At 37.9% G+C, this 20,811-nt stretch overlaps 3 protein-coding genes across 6 annotated transcripts; all 3 read left to right on the top strand.

Moving 5' to 3' along the window:
* The first annotated feature begins 237 nt into the window (after positions 1-237).
* LOC139627443 (dispanin subfamily A member 2b-like) lies at positions 238-5,196 on the top strand. The gene is made up of 3 exons (XM_071488189.1): positions 238-453; positions 599-733; positions 5,185-5,196. The coding sequence occupies exons 1-3, from the start codon at positions 238-240 to the stop codon at positions 5,194-5,196; spliced, it is 363 nt and encodes a 120-aa protein (XP_071344290.1).
* LOC139629921 (mannose-binding protein C-like) lies at positions 4,661-14,818 on the top strand. 4 transcript variants are annotated; one of them, XM_071492919.1, is made up of 5 exons: positions 4,663-5,377; positions 5,631-5,799; positions 6,066-6,152; positions 6,756-6,821; positions 8,786-9,630. In XM_071492919.1, exons 2-5 carry the CDS (start codon positions 5,634-5,636, stop codon positions 9,166-9,168), a joined length of 702 nt encoding a protein of 233 aa, XP_071349020.1. In that variant the 5' UTR covers positions 4,663-5,377; positions 5,631-5,633; the 3' UTR covers positions 9,169-9,630. The 4 variants fall into 4 exon arrangements, 3 of the variants coding, with proteins under 3 accessions (XP_071349029.1, XP_071349020.1, XP_071349040.1); XM_071492928.1 differs by lacking the exon at positions 8,786-9,630 and adding an exon at positions 14,328-14,818 and having other exon boundaries at positions 4,661-5,799; XM_071492939.1 differs by lacking the exons at positions 4,663-5,377; positions 5,631-5,799; positions 6,066-6,152; positions 6,756-6,821 and adding exons at positions 11,244-11,347; positions 11,719-11,784; positions 14,328-14,818 and having other exon boundaries at positions 9,164-10,988.
* A 148-nt stretch (positions 14,819-14,966) lies between these two features.
* Positions 14,967-20,673, top strand: LOC139629917 (pulmonary surfactant-associated protein D-like). The gene is made up of 5 exons (XM_071492904.1): positions 14,967-16,531; positions 16,866-17,076; positions 17,771-17,857; positions 18,548-18,613; positions 19,892-20,673. The coding sequence occupies exons 2-5, from the start codon at positions 16,881-16,883 to the stop codon at positions 20,272-20,274; spliced, it is 732 nt and encodes a 243-aa protein (XP_071349005.1). The 5' UTR covers positions 14,967-16,531; positions 16,866-16,880; the 3' UTR covers positions 20,275-20,673.
* Positions 20,674-20,811: the final 138 nt, after the last annotated feature.

Here is a 20,811-nt window from a genome sequence, read left to right on the forward strand (position 1 = left end):
GACAAATGTACTGTATCTTAAACTGAATCTGCAAAAACGTCATGTACTGCATGTTCTTTGCCAAAGCAACAGCCAACACAAGTGTGCTTGTTTGCTTTTGCTTATTGGTCTTTGGTGAAAAAAACAAAAAACAAAAACCCAACCCTTCAAAGGGAAGTGAGAACTTAAGAGTAACACAGAAGTTCTTGCGCACACTCCTGCAGACACCACTCCAAACTACACCGAGAGCTGAGAGCGATGAATCCCAGAGGTCACCCAGCTGAGACTTTCCCATTGCAGGTGGGGAACAATGAAGGGCCCCCTGGACAGCCTGGAGGATCTGCAGTGGTTCAGTACACCACTGTGAACATCAACACTGAGCCCCCTCAAGACCACATCATCTGGTCCCTCTGCTGCTTTGTCCACTTCAACCCCTGCTGCCTCGGACTGGCTGCTCTTATCTATTCTATCAAGGTGAGCTCATGTTGGACATTTTATTTTTCTTTATTGCCTCTTTAAAAAGAAAGACAAAGATTTTAAAGAAAGATAGATTTTAGCAGCATCTTCCGAGGTTGACTATAAATCCACTTTTAAAATCAATATACTCTGGTCCCTTTAGTCCAGAGACCGGAAGGTGGCTGGAGATCTGGATGGTGCCCGAAACTACGGCTCCACTGCTCGCTGTCTCAACATCTGGTCCACAGTCCTGGCCTGCATCATCGGCCTTGTTTTCATTATTATACTCTATAACTCTGTAACTGAAATGTTAAGAATGCTACACATGCAAGGTAGACAATGGTAAAAGTTTCAAATACTGCTCGGGTCGCCTGCTGCTGTGTCTTGGTGATGTTTGCGATTCTTGACTTTCTGCTCATGGCACACTTTGCATCTTTTTACTTACTTCCTCAAGCAAAATAATCTTTTTTGTTTTGACAGTCATGCTCGACTTTGTTAAATTTAGATTTCCTGTTGTGTCACAGCAGTTGCTTGAAAAAGTTTAATCTGTCAATAAAGGTGGACACCTTTATTGACATTTTATACATTTTTTTGAAAAGTGTGTCATGAGATTTTAAGGGTTAAAAACTGATAGTTGTATATTCACTGGTATGATTTTCCGCATTTTTCATATTGCCTTTAATCTGTAACTGATGGTAATTTCAAGATAAAGAGGGGGTGTACTGTTTCCTTCTTCCTGAAAAAATATCTGTTGAATAGCATTATTATAAGGTGCATTTCCAATATATGCTTAATGCTTAATTTGAAATTGCAAACTTAAAAATAAGTAATGGAAACATGTGAATTTCAGAAAAAACGATTAAATGTCACAAAAAAAAAAAGAAAAAGCTTGCATGGTTTGTTTTTTTCAGACTAGAATCACAATATATGTAGAATAAAGCATTTAGAAACTAGAAACTCCAGTGAAACAAACACAATAAAATGTTTTGTTTGTGAGTGACTGCGTGGGAAATTTACCATTTTTGTATTTTAGAAATATAACATGACGCACTAAACATAGTTACTCAGTTCAAGATTGGGGAAAACATGAGTTGTTTTTCTTGAACTGGGTCCAAGTCTTAGCTTCCTGTATCATATCTTCCAAGTATCTGGGCATTCGTTTATCCAGCAATGTGTAAAAATGAAACTTATGTCCAATACAAAACATGTCTAAGTCTCCGTTACATTGTTCTTGAATCATTTTTGATTATTCAAGATATGACTTTGATTATTATGATTTGATCAAATTCTATAGCAACACTGCAGGATACAGTAAGGTGAAATACTTTTCTACACTTGTGTGATAACTCCATACATTGTCCCACAGAGCGATACACAGTTTGTATGGTAAGTTTTTGGTCAGTTAGACATTTCTTGTTCTTCAGGCTCTGTGCTTCAGCACTTTCAATTTATTTGGTTTAAACATAACTATAAGATGTGGGGGGTATGATGATCTTTAGTCAATAGCAGGAAAACATTTGAAACATGTTTTACATTCAGTACTGATTAAAACAATGGTTTACAAATGAGTCACCATTTGTAAACCATTTTTTTTTGTTGGTTTCTCACAAATCTGAACAGCTCCCACTTTCTAAATGGAGTATAAATTTAAAAAGGCACCCTCTGGAGTTTTTGACTATTGCGCTATGAAGCAATATCTTTCCAAGTGGGTCCGAGTTGACGCACATGCAGGAGAGCAAGTGAACATCACAATACACATTCCTGCCTCCGGTTTTACACTGTAGCACAACTTGACAGTTGGTAACGCGAAGCTTAGTGAGGCAAAGTGTAAGACTGTTAGCTAGCAAACATCTACACAAACATCGCTTGATGTTAAGGGTTTATTTGTTTGTTTAGTTTTCTAAAAAAACCAAAAACATCACTCTGCGGATTTGTTTTGTATAATTTTTTAATGATTTCACACAACCCAGAAAAATAACATGTATGTGAAACTGTAGGCCTGTATACACAATGTTAGGAATGAAATGTGCTTTATTTGGAAGCAATTCGTGGTGTGATTGACTTCAGCCTACTAATTACAACAATTGTGCTATTAGACTGATCCCGTGCTGCAGTAGGGAGACCTGAGGTCCAGAGGTGAACCTACTCCACAGCACCTTCACTGCCACTGTACCATGGGTCCTCCCCCATGATGAATGTTGCACAGAAATGGCTCAAATCCTACATAACTAATGTGTGGTTGCTGAAAATGGGAAAAAAATATCTTGTGTTCATAGGTTTTATTCTCTCTTGAGAAATATACAAAGACTACAAAGAAACTCCTACTTCAGTTTGAGTTCAAAATGGTCAAGACAGTGGTGTGTTAGTAAACATATTTGTGATTTCACACATTCATGTGTGTGTGTTAAAATAAATCCATCCACAATGAGCTCTGCAGTCTCACAGGACTGTTGGATAAACATGAGAGAGGCCCTTACACTCAAATCTTCTTCTGTTGTCTTTCATTTATCAAATTACATCATCAGTATAAACAACCACATCTGGCGTTTACTCTGGACAAGCTCTTAACTACATTTCCAGAGAGTAGCAAAGTAGCACATCTTGCAGATCAGTATTTATTTATACAGTGAGCATCACTCTGTTTATCAACATTTGGTACAGGACTTTATCTTATTAAGATCCGTTAATGGCTTACCAGCAAAATATATATATAAAAAAAAAAGAAACAGGGGATTAGAATTTGCATTTTAGAAATCAAACGTTGCTGCAGCACATCTGTATACACTGCAATGAAAATGCCATCTGTTTTGCAGTGTTACAGCTAGCAGGGGAGAGATGTCTAATTTCCAATAAATTGTAAAACCTTAATATATTTGAAATGCTGCAGGACCAAAGAAAAGGATCAGATTATGCTTCATAAAGTTTTGATCTCAGTAGTTTGCATTAGTGATTACAATAACAAAGTTATCAGTAATGTTTCAGTAATGTTTACCTAATCTCTGTACCAGAAAATACTTCCTCCTCCTGTGATGCCATTTACTGCAACAATAAAAAATGATAACCCCAAAAATTATTATTATATTTCTCCTGTATCTCTTGCATCCTCTGTCTCATGGCTCCTACTGGCGAGAGTCAACTTCCAGGATTTCCTGGGCCATGAGGACTTCCAGGGCCAAGAGTTGGGTAATGTTGAGATTAATTTTCTTAGTAGTATGAGAAAAACTGCCGAAAAATAACGATGATGGAGCTATTAGATTAGGCTCAGTCAAAGCAAACACTCTTTTAACTTATGTAACACTCTGGTCTTTGGTAACTTCTGCTGCCACCCTCAGGCTAACCTTCAATCTTTTCCAACTAAGCAACTGAGAATAGCAAATTATCTCTCTTCAGTTTTATGTCTCGCTCCCTACTTTTAAGGAGACCCAGGATTCCTTGGACCGATGGGAGCGACTGGACCTGCTGCAATGTGTGGACGAGGCGTCATTTTTTCTAGATTTCATGGAGTGTATGTGTTTTACAGAACAACTTTAACCAACCAAGTAGGTTGTAAGGCTGTGTGTCGTTTACCGCAATGCAGGATGCAGCTGTAGTGAAACTTCAGCAAATTTCACTGTTGTCATTGTCCTGCACAATGATATGTCAGCACACATGGACTCACTAGTTGTTAGATAAGTGTAGGTCATGTCAAAACAGCTCATGTGTATGGAAGGTGCTCCTGTGTTAAACTGGAGGCATGGAATTAGAAATATCTCAGCATTGACCAGGCACAGAAGATGTAATTAAGGCTGATGTTTTTCTTATTATGGGATACAATAATGACAGTTCAGGAGTCAAAAACTAAAACAGGATTTTCACCCAGTCTCCTTGGTGAATGTCCTGTGTTTCATCCACCACAACCTGCACAATATGTGGGCTTTGTCACTCTTTACATGACCTCACCTGACTTCCTAAAGCCTTTTCAGCAGAAAGGTGTCATCAAATAAATATATTTCAAGCCACAAAAAAGACATGGCAGAAATGTTATATAACTTACACCTGGAGGGAAACATGATGGCCTCTAGGCTACACTGGTAAACTTCTTGTGGCCAAAATGAGTATTACAACAACAACAAAGTTTAAACTCAAAAGACTTCACAGGCTTCACAGATTAAAATACTACTAATAATAATAATAATAATAATAATAATAATAATAATAATAATAATAATAATAATAATAATAATAATACAATAGAAAAATTACCATGTTTATCTTTTCTTTTTCTTTTCATTTGCCCCTCAGGGCTTTGATAAACCTGATCGTGGTTCTGAATTTTTTTATTTATTTTAAAATCCAGTTAGTATGGGGATATCCAGAAGAGGTCAGCAGAGAATTAAGGTTGGGAGATGGCACCAAACTGACCAGTCTGTATCCATAAATGTCATCCTTGGCAAGAAAATGATCAGACAATATATAGTTAAATTCAACAGAAAACTATATAATTGAACATTATTACCATTAGACGTAGTAGCCTATTATAATTGACTAGTTTGTGGCCTTTAGAAAGTGCACATCCCAGGGCTTCAGCCCAGGAAAACATGTGTTCATGTGCTTGGCAGACAAAATCTGTAATGATTGAGGGACTGTTACTGGTAACCATAAGTCAGGCAGGGAGACCTCGGTACTCTGAGATTTTAAGGCGTTTTAAAGGAGATACATGTAGAAAAATCTGTTGATAGGCCTACTCTGTATCTGTAACTCTGTATCCAGAGCTCAGACTAGAAGGAAGCTCTTTGATGCAGAGTTTTCTCTTTTCAGTGTCATATCCCATAAAACATTTTTTTCACCTGCTTTTCATTTCCTCCGGACTCGGCTGCTTTTATACGTGAACTATTTTCTTTGTCATTTTTGCTTGGAAGCAGCAAAGAAGCAGCAGAGCCAGCAGATAGGTCCTTGCTTCTATGTAAGTTTTTTTTTGTTTTCAGTACTGTTTAGTACTTGATTAATATTATTGACATCTCACTTTATGAATAACTAAACAATAGTTGCTATGCTACTACAGGAGGAATATCATGTACAGTAATTGTGAAATAAAAAACTTTGATTTAATTTGCTACACTTTGACTTATTATGTTAATGTAGCAATATTTCTGATGCAGTATTTAAACAGGAAACCCCTTAACTATATTTAATCTAAACTTTAATCCTGCATTTAGAAGATGAGGCTGTATTTCCTATGTTGCGTCCTGTGCCTTGTGGCTCCTATTGGCTACAGTCAGGCTCCTGGTCCTCCTGGTGCCCCAGGTGTTAAAGGAAATCCTGGACCACCTGGGCCACGTGGACCAAGTGGGGAAGCTGGTCCCCCTGGATCACCAGGTCTACCAGGTGGGTGGGTTGGCCAAAAGTATTTTAGACACTGTTACTTGTGAGGAAGACTGACATTCAAATATATGACTATGTTCATGCTCATTAGAGGATAAACCCTTAAATAACATGACCTTTCCACACGTCTTCAAGTCAAACCTGTCTCACTGATTATCAGAGAATAGTAAAGTTGTCTGTCTGTTTTTTATTAAACGTTTTCTTTTTCTAATGTGTCGTGAGCATTTCATCCTCACTGCTCCACATCTTCCATGTCTCCTGCGCTACAGGATTCCCAGGAGCTCGTGGACCTATTGGACTACCGGGACAACCTGGAAGACCTGGAATTCCTGGAAGAGCTGCAATGTGTGGAAAAGGTGATTTAGTTATTAGAGCACATATATTAGCTAAATGCTAACATCAGCATGGTAACATGATAATGCTAACACACTGATGTTTAGCATTTATCATGTATCTGAAGATAACTTAGATTAAATGTCTGAGGATCAGTGATATAACAATTCACCCTTAGGGGGACATGAACGATAGACTGACTAATTATTCATGACACAGGACTGTTGTGATTCATGGCAGCTCATACCACCAGCTATCACTTACACATTGCTTTTCAAAATAAGCCTTTTGTGCATATTGTAATAACTTGATGTCCTCTAAGTAAACGTTTTGCACATCAAGCTGCCCTATCTGACTGAACCATAAGCAACCACACACATGTTCTGGGTACAAATGCAAAGAAGGAATTTTAAGAATTGATATTGGATCATTCAAAAATCATAGTTAATCAGAAATCTGATTTGCTCTATGCTGCTAGCATGGCTAAAAAAATTATTAAGAGGGCAACTGAAGCTGAAAGTGGAAGATAAGCCTTTGATTTGTTGAGTGCACATTTATACATGTGTGCACAGAGCTGTTAGCACCAACATACTGCAGTTTTGTTAATCTTAATGTGTTTGATCCAGATATCTTTGGCTCCATTAACCAGGACCTTGAAAACTTGAAGAAGATTACTGAAAAATTAAAACTGGGTAAGTTTCCTTTTCATGGACAACAACTTCTCATACAACTTATGTCCTTTTATGTTTATGACCTGTTTGCAAATGGGATGTTTGAGAAATGCTTCAGTGAAATTCTGCCATAGCAGACTCTCATTAATCTCACTGAGAGGAGGACAAAACTTTATTTATGTATTTATTTGTATTTATTTATACACCACATTATTGTGTTTGGGATAGAAAACACAGAGACACAGACGCATCACTGCATCCTGTTTGTTTTTTTTAAAAAACATTTTCTTGACCATTCAGTTTTTAATTTGCAACAACAAAGTAAATGGTAAATATGGTTCAGTGGACACAGGCCTGTCGTTCACCTATGTGAGATATCCTTGGCCTGTCACAATTATAACATTATCGACTTAATGTACAATATATGGAAACAACCTCGATCATTTTTGCTGACCTTGATATTGCATATGTGCATTTGTTTGCATAAGAATGTCGACAGTTTTTTAATAAACATGGTGCCACAATAAGCAGCTGTTTATATTTCCATGATGACACTTCAGTGTATTGCCTAAGGGTTTTTTCATAGAGCCTGACCCAAATGAACAAAGAGTACTGGACTGAAGTTTAATTGTGGGCGGGGCTTAGGCAGCTCCTCCACACATGTACACACAGCTGCACCCACAGTAAACCAAATGAAGTAAAGATAACATGGTACTAGCAGCTAATACATGTTTTTCTGCAGCCATCAATGACTGCATAATTCCAGCCAGGGACTTTGAAAGAATGAGTCTAAATGAATTTGGTTTCAAGGTCACATCCTAACCCTAGCTCCACTGTGGTAACATTTCTTGTTTAAGCTGAAGGAGATATGAGAGCCAGTTGCCCAAACAAAGGCTCTCAATTTAAACCCAACTCATTAATTCACTTTTTGAACTTATTTTGGCCAACTTCCTCAACTTATGAGAAACCCTGAGAGCCCATCAATGCAAACAAGCCGATGTGTTGACTTTGTTTTATTATCATTAGGGCTGCACAGTTAATTGAAATATTACTGAAATCGCAATATGGCCAAGTGGAATATCCAAATCACAGAAGCTGGAATTTTTTTTGATGAAGATAACATGTGTCACAACATATCATAAATGAAGCATTATGGTGCTACAGAGATAAGAATCATATTCTCAAGATGTAAAGGAACATACTGGTTTGGTAGAAACCCCAGCAAAAATCACATCAAATGAACATTTTTTTTTTTTTTTTTTGTGAAAATGAAATGTAAAAATGATCCTTCCACCTGAGATTATGACTAATATTTCAATCACAATATCTGCCAAATTAATCACAATATGATTTAATTATTTATTTATTTATTTTTGCATATTCTTCAGCACATATTCAGATCATAGTAATAATTTAAGAGCCAATCTATAGTTTTGAAGCAGGGCCTTCTGTATTTTTTTTTTTATGAAGCAGCTCAATAGACATAAGGAGTGCCAAATGTAGAAGGCTACACATTATTTTAAAGTGACAGATAGATTCTTAATGAACATTTAAGTAAACATAAATTGCAACTTGCAACAAAAAAGACCTGTGGTGAGGACCCTCCTCAAAAACAGAACATATAGTCAGTGAGGAGGAGAATAGAGAGAGGAAGGAAAGTAACTGACCAGGAGTTAGTGGAGAGCTGGGGAAAGATGAAGATAATATTATTACTGTATACATATTATCATGAAAATTTATTACAATAGCCATTCACCTTTAATGCAAAATATTTACCCCAACATACAACCACCTAAAAGCTTCAAAAAAACCTAGTAAGTGGAGCTTGAGTTGAGATTATTTTCTGACATAATCCAAAATTCTGTTTTATAAAAGACTGAAAAGACCTTGAGACTCAAAACTAATAATGTTTGTAGCTTGTAAAAACAAATGTGTTCACCTGTTCATTAATTCATATTGTTCTGCATACTGTTTTCTTCTTTCAGCTATAAACTATGACTTTGTGCAGACAGTTGCTCAGAAATACTTTGTGTCCTACAAGGAGAGAGGCACTTTCTCAAGGGCCGTTGAGTTCTGTTCCCAACGAGGCTTAGACCTGGCTTTGCCCCAGAACGAGGAGGAGAACATCGCACTGACTCACTTCTTTGGGGACACTTACAAAACGGCCTGGATCAATGTCAACAATAAAAAAGCAGAGGGGAACTTTGAGACCGACATGAAACACCAGCGTCTGACCTTTACCAAATGGGGAGAAGGGCAGCCAGACAAATCCATCGAGCATACAGGCTGCACCATGGTGTCAGAAAACGGTGCCTGGCAAGTGACACACGATTGCTCCCTGAATGCTTTTATCATTTGTCAGTCATAGTAAGGTCTTGTATCCATTGTCCTTTCATGTTTTGTATCTCATAAAATGTTTGTCTTGAGTTTTGAATAAGTGAAGTATTGCATAACTCTTGATTCTAAGTGTGGCAGGAAAAATGGTAGAAAAAAATCAATGTGAAAGTGTTCTCCTCCTTTGGTGATATGGAGCAAATTAAGAATATTGATGTGAAATTTATCCTCATGCTGCTGGCACCTACATGGAAAGTGCTTCAAGGACCTGCATCAGGAGCCGTTCTTCTTCAAAATATTTGCTTTCAAATTTTATCATTTTGCAAAGCCACGATCCATGTGGGAAATCTTAGTCCCTACTAAACACATGTGTAACTGCATCATCAGCATGGCATAATTACTGTTGCAGGAATGACAAATGATTAAGTAGACAATTAAAGGAAGTACATTATATACATATATAGAAACAAACCAGAATAAAGTGTATATGAACGAAGAAGTTTCATTTCATTCATTCAAGCCTCAAGATGAACTCATGAACATTTTAGCTACTTTGGTTGCTTAGCCAACCTATCTGCTGACAGTGAACTAGAAAGTTTACAGAGTTGGTAAAATAATGATCCAGATGTTGAAAAACACTAAAAAGGTAAAACCTGTGAATTCTAAAAGTATCCTTAAAGATCTGTCATGGTCCAGTTTTTTTCACACAACATTATTAAAGATGGCACAGAAGTGGTCAGTTACAAAAACTTATTTTAAACTGAGCAAGCCTTTGTTCTTCTCTTTGTTTTACTTTTGATGTTCTTAGTTTCTTTACCCTGCCAGTAAAATCCATCCCAGTGTCCACTCTAGATAACAGATCTCACACAAGGTTGGAACTAGATGGCACCAAACTGACCAGTCTGTATCCATAAATATCATTCTTGGCAAGGAAATTATCAAACAATATATTATTGAATTCATCAGAAAAATGTTTTATTGTTATTTTACACTATTATTATTATTATTATTATTATCAGACATAGTATTATAATTGACTAGTTTGTGGCCTTTAGAAAGTGCACATCCCAGGGCTTCAGCCCCGGAAAACATATATTAATTCATGTGCTTGGCAGACAAAATCTGTAATGATCGAAGGACTGTTACTGGTAACCATAAGTCAGGCAGGGATGCCTCAGTACTCTCTGTTTTAAAGGAAATACATGTAGAAAATCTGCTGATAGGCCTCCACGCTCTGTTTTCACAGCTCAGAGTAGAGGGAAGCTCTTTGACACAGAGTTTTCTCTTTTCAGTGTCATAGCCCATAAAACATTTTTTTCACCTGCTTTTCATTTCCTCCGGACTCGGCTGCTTTTATTCTTGAACTATTTTCTTTGTCATTTTTGCTTGGAAGCAGCAAAGAAGCAGCAGAGCCAGCAGATAAGTCCTCGCTTCTATGTAAGTTTTTGTTTTTTTGGTACTGGTTAGTACTCAATTATTATTATTTACATGTCACTTAAACTTTCTTTTACAACCAGCAGGTGACTACAAGAATACCCTGTAGAATAATTGTGAACAACTTTGATAATATTTGCAACTATTTGACTTAATTGTTTTAAATTATGATGTAACAATATTTCTGATGCAGTATTTAAACAAGAAACCCCTTAACTATATTTAATCTAAATTTTAATCCTGCATTTAGAAGATGAGGCTGTATTTCCTATGTTGCGTCCTGTGCCTTGTGGCTCCTATTGGCTACAGTCAGGCTCCTGGTCCTCCTGGTCGCCCAGGTGACGAAGGAGATCCTGGACCACCTGGGCCACGTGGATCAAATGGGGAAGCTGGTCCACCTGGATCACCAGGTGCAAAGGGTGGGTTGGCCAAAAGTATTTTGGGCACTCTGTAACTTGTAAGGCAGACTGACATGATATATGAATATGTTCATGCTCATTAGAGGATAAACCCTTTTACATAACATGACCTTTCCACACGTCTTCAAGTCAAACCTGTCTCACTGGTTATAAGAGAATAGTAAATAGTGTCTGTCTGTTTTTTATTCATCTAATGTTTTCTTTTTCTAATGTAATCCACTAGTGAGGTTATGGACTTCAATCATCTTTCATGTCTCTTTACCTGCTCTACAGGATTCCCAGGACCTCGTGGACCTGCTGGACCATTCGGACAACCTGGAATAATTGGAATTCCTGGAAAACTTGTAATGTGTGGAAAAGGTGATTTAGTCATTAGAGAACATATATTAGCTAAATGCAAACATCAGCATGGTAATGCGATAATGCTAACACACTGATGTTTAACACGTATAATGTTTACTATGTTGGACGAATTAAAATCTGACCTGAAGATAACTTAGATGAAATGTCTGAGGATCAGTGATATAACAATTCACCCTCAGGGAGACATGAAAGATAGACTGATTAATTATTTGTGTCACAGGACTGTTGTGATTCATGGCAGCTTTATTGCTTTTTTAAATAAATGTGCCTGTTTTAGTAACTCAATGCACTATCAGCTCTGCGCACATTCATACACATGTGCACAGAGCAACAGAACAACTTTTGTTAACTTAATCTGTTTGATTCAGATATCTTTGACTCCATTAACCAGGACCTTGACAGCGTAAGCAAGATCATTGATAAGTTAGAACTGGGTAAGTATCGATTTCAGTGGCCACAACTGTACTATTTATGTCCTTTTATGTTCATCACCTCTTCTTTGTAAATGGGATGTTTGAGAAATACTTCCATGAAATGCTGCTGTAGTCAGCTCTCATTAATCTCATTTAGTGGAGGACAAAACTTAATTCATACACCACATTATTGCATTTTTGATAGGAAACCCAGGAACACAAACATATCACTATTTTTGTTTGTTTTTCTTGAACATTAGATTTGCAATTTTGAATTTGAACTACTTTCAATTTCATTTTTGTAAACTGTAGCTTCAGAAAATAACCTGGCTTACATTCTCCTCCCTAAACTGCACCATACATCGGTCATGCCCTGGGTCTCCCACCACCACAAGTAAATTTTCAACGGATGGGAAACACTGAGAATCCAATGCAAACAAGTGTATATGTCGACCACGTCCATGTTCTATTATTAAAATTTATGCTTTATTTATTTGGGATATTTAAATGTATTTTTTACAGTCCAATTCCATACCTGAATATTCTTAATGGTTCTGTAAGCGATCGTCACTGCCACTCATACACCAGCATTGCAGAACAAAAAACACTTCATTGGCCAAACCTCTGACCTCCGTTCAGCCACAGCCCTCCCACCTGCCCTCCTTTCCCGTTCTCAGTAGTCAGCAAGCTGCTATGGAGCACAGCGAAAGTGGTCACTAAAAACACAACAGGAAGCACAACTCAATTAAGTTATTGTGTACACAAAAGGCACCACAGAGACAATCCACCCACAACCATTAGCCCATGCTAGCATTACCGTGATATGCTCCACACTTATGCTGACAGCCAGTTGGCGATGGCAACATTTGCAGAACATTTTCAAAATAAGGGTGACAGCAAGTCAGCTAACGTTATCATGCCTAATGTAGTCGATCACTAAAGAAAACAAAGATGTAACATTATGTCGCCATCAAGTTACGTACACACGAGAGTAAGAAAAAACAGTTCTGAATCAAGCTGGAGCCCTTGAGCAATGCGTAGGGTTCAGTAGAACAAGACCAGTATTGGCTCTGCTGTCGGACTAGAAAGAAATTCAGCCTTGGACTAATCCGCTAGGACCACGGTTGCATAAATGACTTTGACAGAGCTGGTAAGGACACTGCCGGAGTTGGTACAGACACTAATGGAGCCAGTAAAAACTTTAGATATGTTTTCACGGTCCTGGCCCACTGGTGAAACGGGATTTTAACCAGTAATCCTCAAGGCCAGTCTGCCTGTGCTCTGGTCTCATCTTTGTCTTGGTCGGATGCCTTTTTAGACAAAAAAGTTGTGTCTTTAGTGGAGGTGGCTCTCATTTGGACGCTGTTTACTGCACTGTGCCATCTCTTGTGTCGGCGGTGCCTGTGCGTTTCTAAATGTGGGGAGGACCAACAGTTTAACAGGACAGACTCGCGTGCACTAACATACATACATACCTGTACTAACATGCAGCTGCTACCAGACCTGCGACCAAAACGCAATAAGATAAGAATAAAATAAACGCAGATTACAACTTGTACAGAGGGCAAGTGGCTTTGTTCTCTGTGTTGCTCCACTGTATCTTCATATATAAAATAGTTGTTTGCTGCTGTATTAATCTTTAAAATCCCATTTACAGAACCTTTGAGAATTAAAAGTTCATTGCTCTGTGAAACAGTGTACTTACATTATTATGCTATCATATTCTTATATCAGTGGCATAAAATGGTTTTGACAGAAATAGAATTTATTTCAATTATTTTTGGGACAATATGTCTTCTAAAAAAAATGATTATTGTGAGAGGTGTTATTCAATGCCAGACTGGTGTCTGGGAATCAATCAATACACCTTAAATGTCAATATGACAACTCTGACCATTTATTTTTATTAGCCCTGTTGCATGTTATACACTTAAGTCATGATTGGATCTTCTAGTGCTTAAAAATGAATATAAATTTCAAACAGATTATGCAAACTGCGGATATTTTATTTCATCACTTAGAGAAAAAAAGTGGTGGACTCTTGTTCTGCTGTGCTCCAGCAGCACTACACCTATGCTTGCAACAACAACAAAAAAAAGACCAGTGGTGAAGACCCTCCTCAACAACAGAACATCTAGTCAGTGAGAAGGAGAATAGAGACAGGAAAGAAAGTAATTGATCAGGAGTTAGTGGAGAGCAGGAGAAAGATCAAGATAGTATTATTACTATTGCACAGACATATTCTTATATGAACAATGATTGCAGTAGCCATTCACATTTAACGTAAAAAAAAAAAAAAAGAAAAGAAAAAGAAACCTCTTTGATCCAAGGCAGTGGTTTTGATACAACCACCTGTTACTACATGACTCATGTTGAAACCTCCAAAAAACCAAGTGAATGGAGCTTGAGTTGAGGTCATTTTCTCGTGCAATGCCAAATTCTGTTTTATAAAAGACTGAAAAGACCTTGAGACTCAAAACTAATAATGTTTGTAGCTTGTAAAAACAAATGTGTTCACCTGTTCATTAATTCATATTGTTCTGCATACTGTTTTCTTCTTTCAGCTATAAACTATGACTTTGTGCAGACAGTTGCTCAGAAATACTTCGTGTCCTACAAGGAGAGAGGCACTTTCTCAAGGGCCGTTGAGTTCTGTTCCCAACGAGGCTTAGACCTGGCTTTGCCCCAGAACGAGGAGGAGAACATCGCACTGACTCACTTCTATGGGGACACTTACAAAACGGCCTGGATCAATGTCAACAATAAAAAAGCAGAGGGGAACTTTGAGACCGACATGAAACACCAGCGTCTGACCTTTACCAAATGGGGAGAAGGGCAGCCAGACAAATCCATCGAGCATACAGGCTGCACCATGGTGTCAGAAAACGGTGCCTGGCAAGTGACACACGATTGCTCCCTGAATGCTTTTATCATTTGTCAGTCATAGTAAGGTCTTGTATCCATTGTCCTTTCATGTTTTGTATCTCATAAAATGTTTGTCTTGAGTTTTGAATAAGTGAAGTATTGCATAACTCTTGATTCTAAGTGGGGGAGACTCTTCCACTGTGCAAATTAAGAATATTGGTGTGACATTGATCCTCATGTTACTAGGAATTACATGGAAACAGCTTCAAGGACCTGCGTTAGGAACCATTCTTCTTTGAAATGTGTCAGAACCATTATGCATGTGGTAAATATTAGGCAAAGACATGTATAACTGCATCCTCAGCATGGCATTATCACTGTTGCACAGATGATGAATGATTGCAGCACACAATTAAAGGAAAGACATTATACATACAGAATTTGTTAACAAGACACAATACTCCCAAAGCATATGCCACGATAAAGTGTACAACAATGAAGCAGTCTCATTTATTCAAGAGTCAAAATGAACTCCTTAACAACTCATGCAACCCATCCAAGTCTGAAATTCACTCTGACCATGGAGCCAATATCGGTCGGACTTTACCAAGATGGAGAGCTCTACAAATTGCTTGACCTAGGACTGGCTTCTTCTCCTTGATGAGTGACCGGCTACTGTAGGCATGAGAACTTGCTGTTACCCTTATTATGAATTTGTTCAGCAAATGTTGCTATCTCTAGCTGGCTTTACTGCCAGCATTGCTGTAGCATGTCATGGCAATGCAAGCATGGGCTAAAATATATTGTTTTTTTGTTGGCTCCCTTTATTCAGTTGTGCTTCTTGTGTGTTTAGTGGCCACTTTTCTTATGAGCATTTGGAATTAAAACAATGTTTAGATCTTGCACATATTTGTTGTTGCCAGATTATTTACTGTATCACTGGTGATGAATGCAATTTTTTTCCTAGGGCCCCAACTTACTCTAGAATCACCACAGCTTACAGGGTTGGTTAAAGGCTTATCTGGATGTTGAAAAACACAACAGAGGCACAACCTGTGATCTCTATAAGTACTTCTTAAAGATCTGTAACTGTACGGTGGTTTTCACACAATATTAAAGATGAGCTCTGACCATGATTTACATATACAGACACTGAGCGCTCTGTAAAATCATGCAGGCATTTGGACACACATGATCAATTACAAAAGCTTATTGTAAAGCTTGTAAACTAAATAAGCCTTTTAACCATTTACTTATCTTTGCTTTACATATGTTGTTATTCGTTTTTTGGCCCTGCCAAACCAGTGAAATCCATCCCAGTGTGGCCTCTAGATAACAGATTTCACATTTTACATTTTACAGTCACCTGGAATGAAAAATCCTTTGAACACCAGACTATAGATTCATTATCAGGAATTATCAGGAAATTTTTAATATGCTGATTAATGTTTTTGGTCTCCATGAGCAAGGCTCTAAATCCTCCTTTCTCCATTTCATATGCTCAGTAAGAATCAACAGAATAATTTTGCTCTGACAGAAAACATCAATGATTTTCAAATGAAGTACCATACACCAAATATAGTCATGGCATATAGGTCATGCCAACTTAAAACTCACACAGGTCAGGAAAGAAAATATAAAATACATCAATAAATAATCAAATTGTATCTTTGAATGGAAATGTTTTTAAAAGGAATCTGTTGTTGCTCTGTCCTCTATCCTCAAACCAGAGCTAAACTCTGGTTCTCTGTTCTGCGTCAGAGCCCATGAAAAGACTTTTCACCTGCTTTTCATTTCCTCTGGACTGGATCTCTCATATATCTGACTTTGTACTATTTGCTCTGTGATTTCTGTTTGGAGGCAGCAAAGAAGCAGCACATCCTGATCACCCTTCATTCATACTGTGAGTTTTTACCTGTTTATCACTACTCAGTACTAGATCATATTCATTCTGAATTACTTAACTCTGTACTGGCACAAACGATCCCAATAGTTTTTTGCTTCAGTGTTGAACAGAGAAGAAACAATTGAATCCACATAATTTGCAATATAATAATAATAATAATAATAACTGTTATTTGTTACCGATATAAATGTGAAGTTAACATCTTTGAATTCATTGCCTGCATTCTGAGTGGACTGCTGTAAAGAAGAGATAAAAGACAGGAGGAAAGAAGAAGAAATTCAAACGGGACCTGTGAAAAGGAAAATCATTAACTATATCATCACTATTTCAGTTGTGCATTCACAGGATGAGGTCATTTCTCCTTTTCTGCATCAGCTGCCTGATGGTTCCTAGTAGCTACAATCAGCATCATGATCCTCCTGGTCTTAAAGTTGAACAACCAGGGCCACCTGGGCCACCTGGGTCACCTGGGCCACCAGGGCCACCAGGGCCACCTGGGCCACCAGGGCCACCTGGCAAGGATGGACCAAGAGGTCAACCAGGTGAGTATTATTGACAATCACCTCAATCATACTCCAAGAACTCCAAGAACTACAAAACAAACCTCAATAACCTTACATTCTAGCTAAAGCAACAACAACAAAATAAGCTAGAATCTAAGGATCTGTCTCCACCCTCCTCAGATCTGTCACCACATCTGACATCTTAACCCTTAGAAGTTTAATATATCTTGTAAAGTATACCATTACATCTACATTCAAACATGCCCCAGTACTTAATAACATTGCGATGTCTCAAATAAAGATCAGATCATTTCAGGATTTCTTCATAAACACTCTCAAAGTGTATGTTATTTTTTCCAGTCCCATACAATGTGCGACATTATAAATCCAGACATCAACATTTGGCATTTTCTAGCTTTTTTTTTAAATCTTCCCTCTACTATCACTCTTGAGCTGGAAAATATGCAAGAAGACTAACATTTAAATCTCTGAATACCTTCATGCTCATCAAAGGGTATATCCTTTTGGTTAAGGCAACATCATGACCTTTCCTCTGGTGCCACCCTCAGGCCAAGCTTTAAGGTTTTTGTCCCACTAGTGGCCTAAGATTTGTAATACTGTCTTGCCTGTTTTCATTCATCAACCTTTTTCTTCTTCTAATGTTCTTTTCTCTGAAGCATGTTGTCCTCACATGGCTACTAATATGTTTGATGCCTGTCCACCTACAATTCAGGTGATATCGGATACCGTGGACTACCTGGACGACCTGGACCACCTGGTCCACCTGGACTACCTGGGCCTGTTGTAATGTGTGGACGAGGTAATATAGTTTATAGAATATATATATTTCACAGAATTATTTGCTTTACATGAGATAATGAGCATGCCTTAATTCTGCAATTGTTTTTATGGTGCTGAACATAGTAATTTCAGTGAACATGGGTGCACAGGACAAAGGGTAGACACATACACAAACGACTTATGAAAAAGGCTGTATAATGTTTCGCTTTTGTTGACGCTTTGTCACAGGAGGTGTTGATTCAACTAAGACTTAAACTTTGAGCCTAGTTTGCAATAGTATGATAGTATCTGTGAATTTTGTGAACCATTCCACCCCAATTATAAATTGTAATCAATTATTCAACCCATTATGTTAGGCCAAAACAAAAACCTTATCTCTGAGCTGTTTCAACACTTCTCTGACACTTGCTTAGCAAAATATAACAGTTTAAAGTTTTATAAGAGTGTAATGTTTATTGAAGAGGCTTTTGCATTGCTTACATTGTATCGTAAGGAGCAATAACAGCAATAACATTATTGTGTCCACCTCTGCCCTACGCTCCCATAATGAATCTCAGTGTTAAGTTAAATGGACAACAAGAGAAATTAAGATTAATATAGAAGATAAGCCTTTTGTTTGCAGAGAGTGCGCATCTATACACACACTTGCACGCGGATCCAACTTTTCCAATTACTGTTTTGGTAACTGAACTATATGTGTTTGATCCAGATCCCTTTGGTTCTGTTCACCAGAACACTGAAACCTTAAAGAAGAGAATTGCTAAATTAAAGCTGGGTAAGTATCCCATTCAAGAACTACAAAGGAGTGTTACATGAAGTGAGTGCATGTGGATGGTGATTAATTAGCATAGTTTAAAAGGCGGTGGTGCCCTATATTTGTTGTAAACCCCGCATTTTTTGGATTTACTTTGTACTTTTATCTCAGTACTTTTGAAGCGTATATATCCCTTCTTTTATGCACATTGGATGTTTGACAAAAGAAGCAATAAGGAAAATATATTTAGTGAATTGCTGCCATATTGGACTCTATCAATCTCAATAAATTTTTATCTTAACTATTATCATAGCATGTAAATAAAGATGGACGTATCCTCCGTGACGTCACCATAGGTTTCTGAACAGCAGTTTTGAAGTTCAGAGTGAGCTGCTCCACAGTTGCTATCTTGGCAGTGCCTGACTCCGCCTAACTCCTAGCTAGTCCAAAAAAGGGCAAAGAAGTGGGGCGTGTGTGGAGCTGAGACTTGCCGGTTTGAGGCAAGTATACGCTCACCCATCTGTCACTCAAAGCGGCATGTCCTCGATTATGTATGCACAATGCAACAAAATCTAAATGGGTGAGTTATTTAAAAAATCATCCCCTCGTACAGTTGTCATGTTTATTTGTGCTGTAAATTTGGGCATTTTAAAGTGAGAGTCTATGGAGACTGACTCACTTTTGGAGCCAGACTTGTGGCCATTTGAGGAGCTATAGTTTTTAGCACTTTTGTGTTGGCTTCATTTTTTAGCCCCATGTTGCCGCTTGATTATTATTAGTTAAGTTATATAAATAAGTCATATTTCCACCTCCTACTCCAATCATAAAATGTTTTCTGGTCAACTGGGCATTAACTTATTATAATTTCTATGAATCAAATTAAAAACTGTAATAATTAATAGTAGCAGCATAAATCTTGCAAGCTACTGAATTTCCAAAAAAAGCTTTTGGGTGCACTGCATCCTAATCTGATCTGGTTTATTTCCATTTCAAAAAAAACAATCTGAATAAATAATCTTAGACTGAGAAGAATTTGGACCCGGCCTGTCTCAGGTACCATCTGGTCTTCCTGTGTATGATAATTCTATTCACTGATTGTTGGAGATGCAGCTGAGAGCTCAGAAAGAAAAGCTATAAAAGGCATGTTAATTTAGATTATTTGGTCAGAAAATGCTACACTAGGTTTGATATGGCAAAGACCTGTGAATAGAGCTTGAGAGTCAGAGGGCCATAATGACAATACAGCTCATCATTTGTACAAACACTTCATCCTGATTTTCTACTGTTTTCTTTCTGCAGCTATAAACTATGGCTTTGTCCGGAGAGTTGGTCAGAAATACTTTGTGTCTAACAAGGAGAGAGGCACTTTCTCCACTGCTGTTGAGTTCTGCTCCCAACGAGGCTTAGATCTGGCTTTGCCTCAGAATGAGGAGGAGAACAACGCACTGACTCAAGCATTTGGGGCTGTTTACAAAGCAGCCTGGATCAACATCAACAATAAAAAAGCAGAGGGGAATTTTGAGGCTGATATGAAAAATCGGCCTCTGACCTTCACCAAATGGGGAGAAGGGCAGCCAGACAGATCCATCCAGGGCACAGGCTGCACAATGCTGTCAGAGAACGGCATCTGGCAAGTGACACGCGAATGCTTCCTGAATGCTTTCATTGTTTGTCAGTTGTAGAGAACTCATGTATCCCATGCAAGTCTTATGCAAAACTTTTTATAGGAAGATATTTGTCTCAAGTACAGTTTACCTGTGATGTTGCATGAGTAGGACAAGAATGAAAATGTAGAGAAAGAAAAAAGATGCATTCTCTGATGCTTATGTCCAGTGAAGTAAAAAATACAGAAAGAACCTTCTCCACATTTTCACAATGATATCGTGGAAGTTGTTTTAAGGGTTGGGTGAAGGAGTGATTGCCCTTCTTACATGTAATAGTTTGTTTCCCAGCACTATCTTTGTAATATATCATATTCTCTCTTAAAATAAGTAGAATTGCATCAGCAGCACGGCGTTATGTAAATCCTGCAATCACTTGTGTTTTGAGAGCACATGACACAATAAAGCACAATAAAGCGTTTCACTCATTTATTTATCATCGTTTTGGGAAACAGAATGCAACAGGATCAAATGTGTAAATCTAGGTGTTATCAGCACACACACTGAAGCAGAAGAGAGAGCTCTGGCTACAGTTATCTGTTCTCATCAAACAAAGTT

Source organism: Trachinotus anak, unplaced genomic scaffold (genome assembly GCF_046630095.1).
Source record: "Trachinotus anak isolate AG129_WGS33_773 ecotype Australia unplaced genomic scaffold, CSIRO_AGI_Tana_v1 ptg000002l, whole genome shotgun sequence".
Lineage (NCBI taxonomy): Eukaryota > Metazoa > Chordata > Actinopteri > Carangiformes > Carangidae > Trachinotus > Trachinotus anak.

Excerpts from the sequence above, each read along its gene's own strand:
- LOC139629921 (XM_071492939.1), top strand. The coding sequence starts at position 10,822 with ATGAGGCTGTATTTCCTATGTTGCGTCCTGTGCCTTGTGGCTCCTATT. Across the intron at positions 10,989-11,243 it reads GGATCACCAGGTGCAAAGGG|CTTTACCTGCTCTACAGGAT; the intron begins TGGGTTGGCCAA and ends TCTTTCATGTCT. Across the intron at positions 11,785-14,327 it reads CATTGATAAGTTAGAACTGG|CTATAAACTATGACTTTGTG; the intron begins GTAAGTATCGAT and ends TTCTTCTTTCAG.
- LOC139629917 (XM_071492904.1), top strand. The coding sequence starts at position 16,881 with ATGAGGTCATTTCTCCTTTTCTGCATCAGCTGCCTGATGGTTCCTAGT. Across the intron at positions 17,077-17,770 it reads TGGACCAAGAGGTCAACCAG|GTGATATCGGATACCGTGGA; the intron begins GTGAGTATTATT and ends CCTACAATTCAG. Across the intron at positions 18,614-19,891 it reads AATTGCTAAATTAAAGCTGG|CTATAAACTATGGCTTTGTC; the intron begins GTAAGTATCCCA and ends TTCTTTCTGCAG.
- LOC139627443 (XM_071488189.1), top strand. The coding sequence starts at position 238 with ATGAATCCCAGAGGTCACCCAGCTGAGACTTTCCCATTGCAGGTGGGG. Across the intron at positions 454-598 it reads CTCTTATCTATTCTATCAAG|TCCAGAGACCGGAAGGTGGC; the intron begins GTGAGCTCATGT and ends TGGTCCCTTTAG.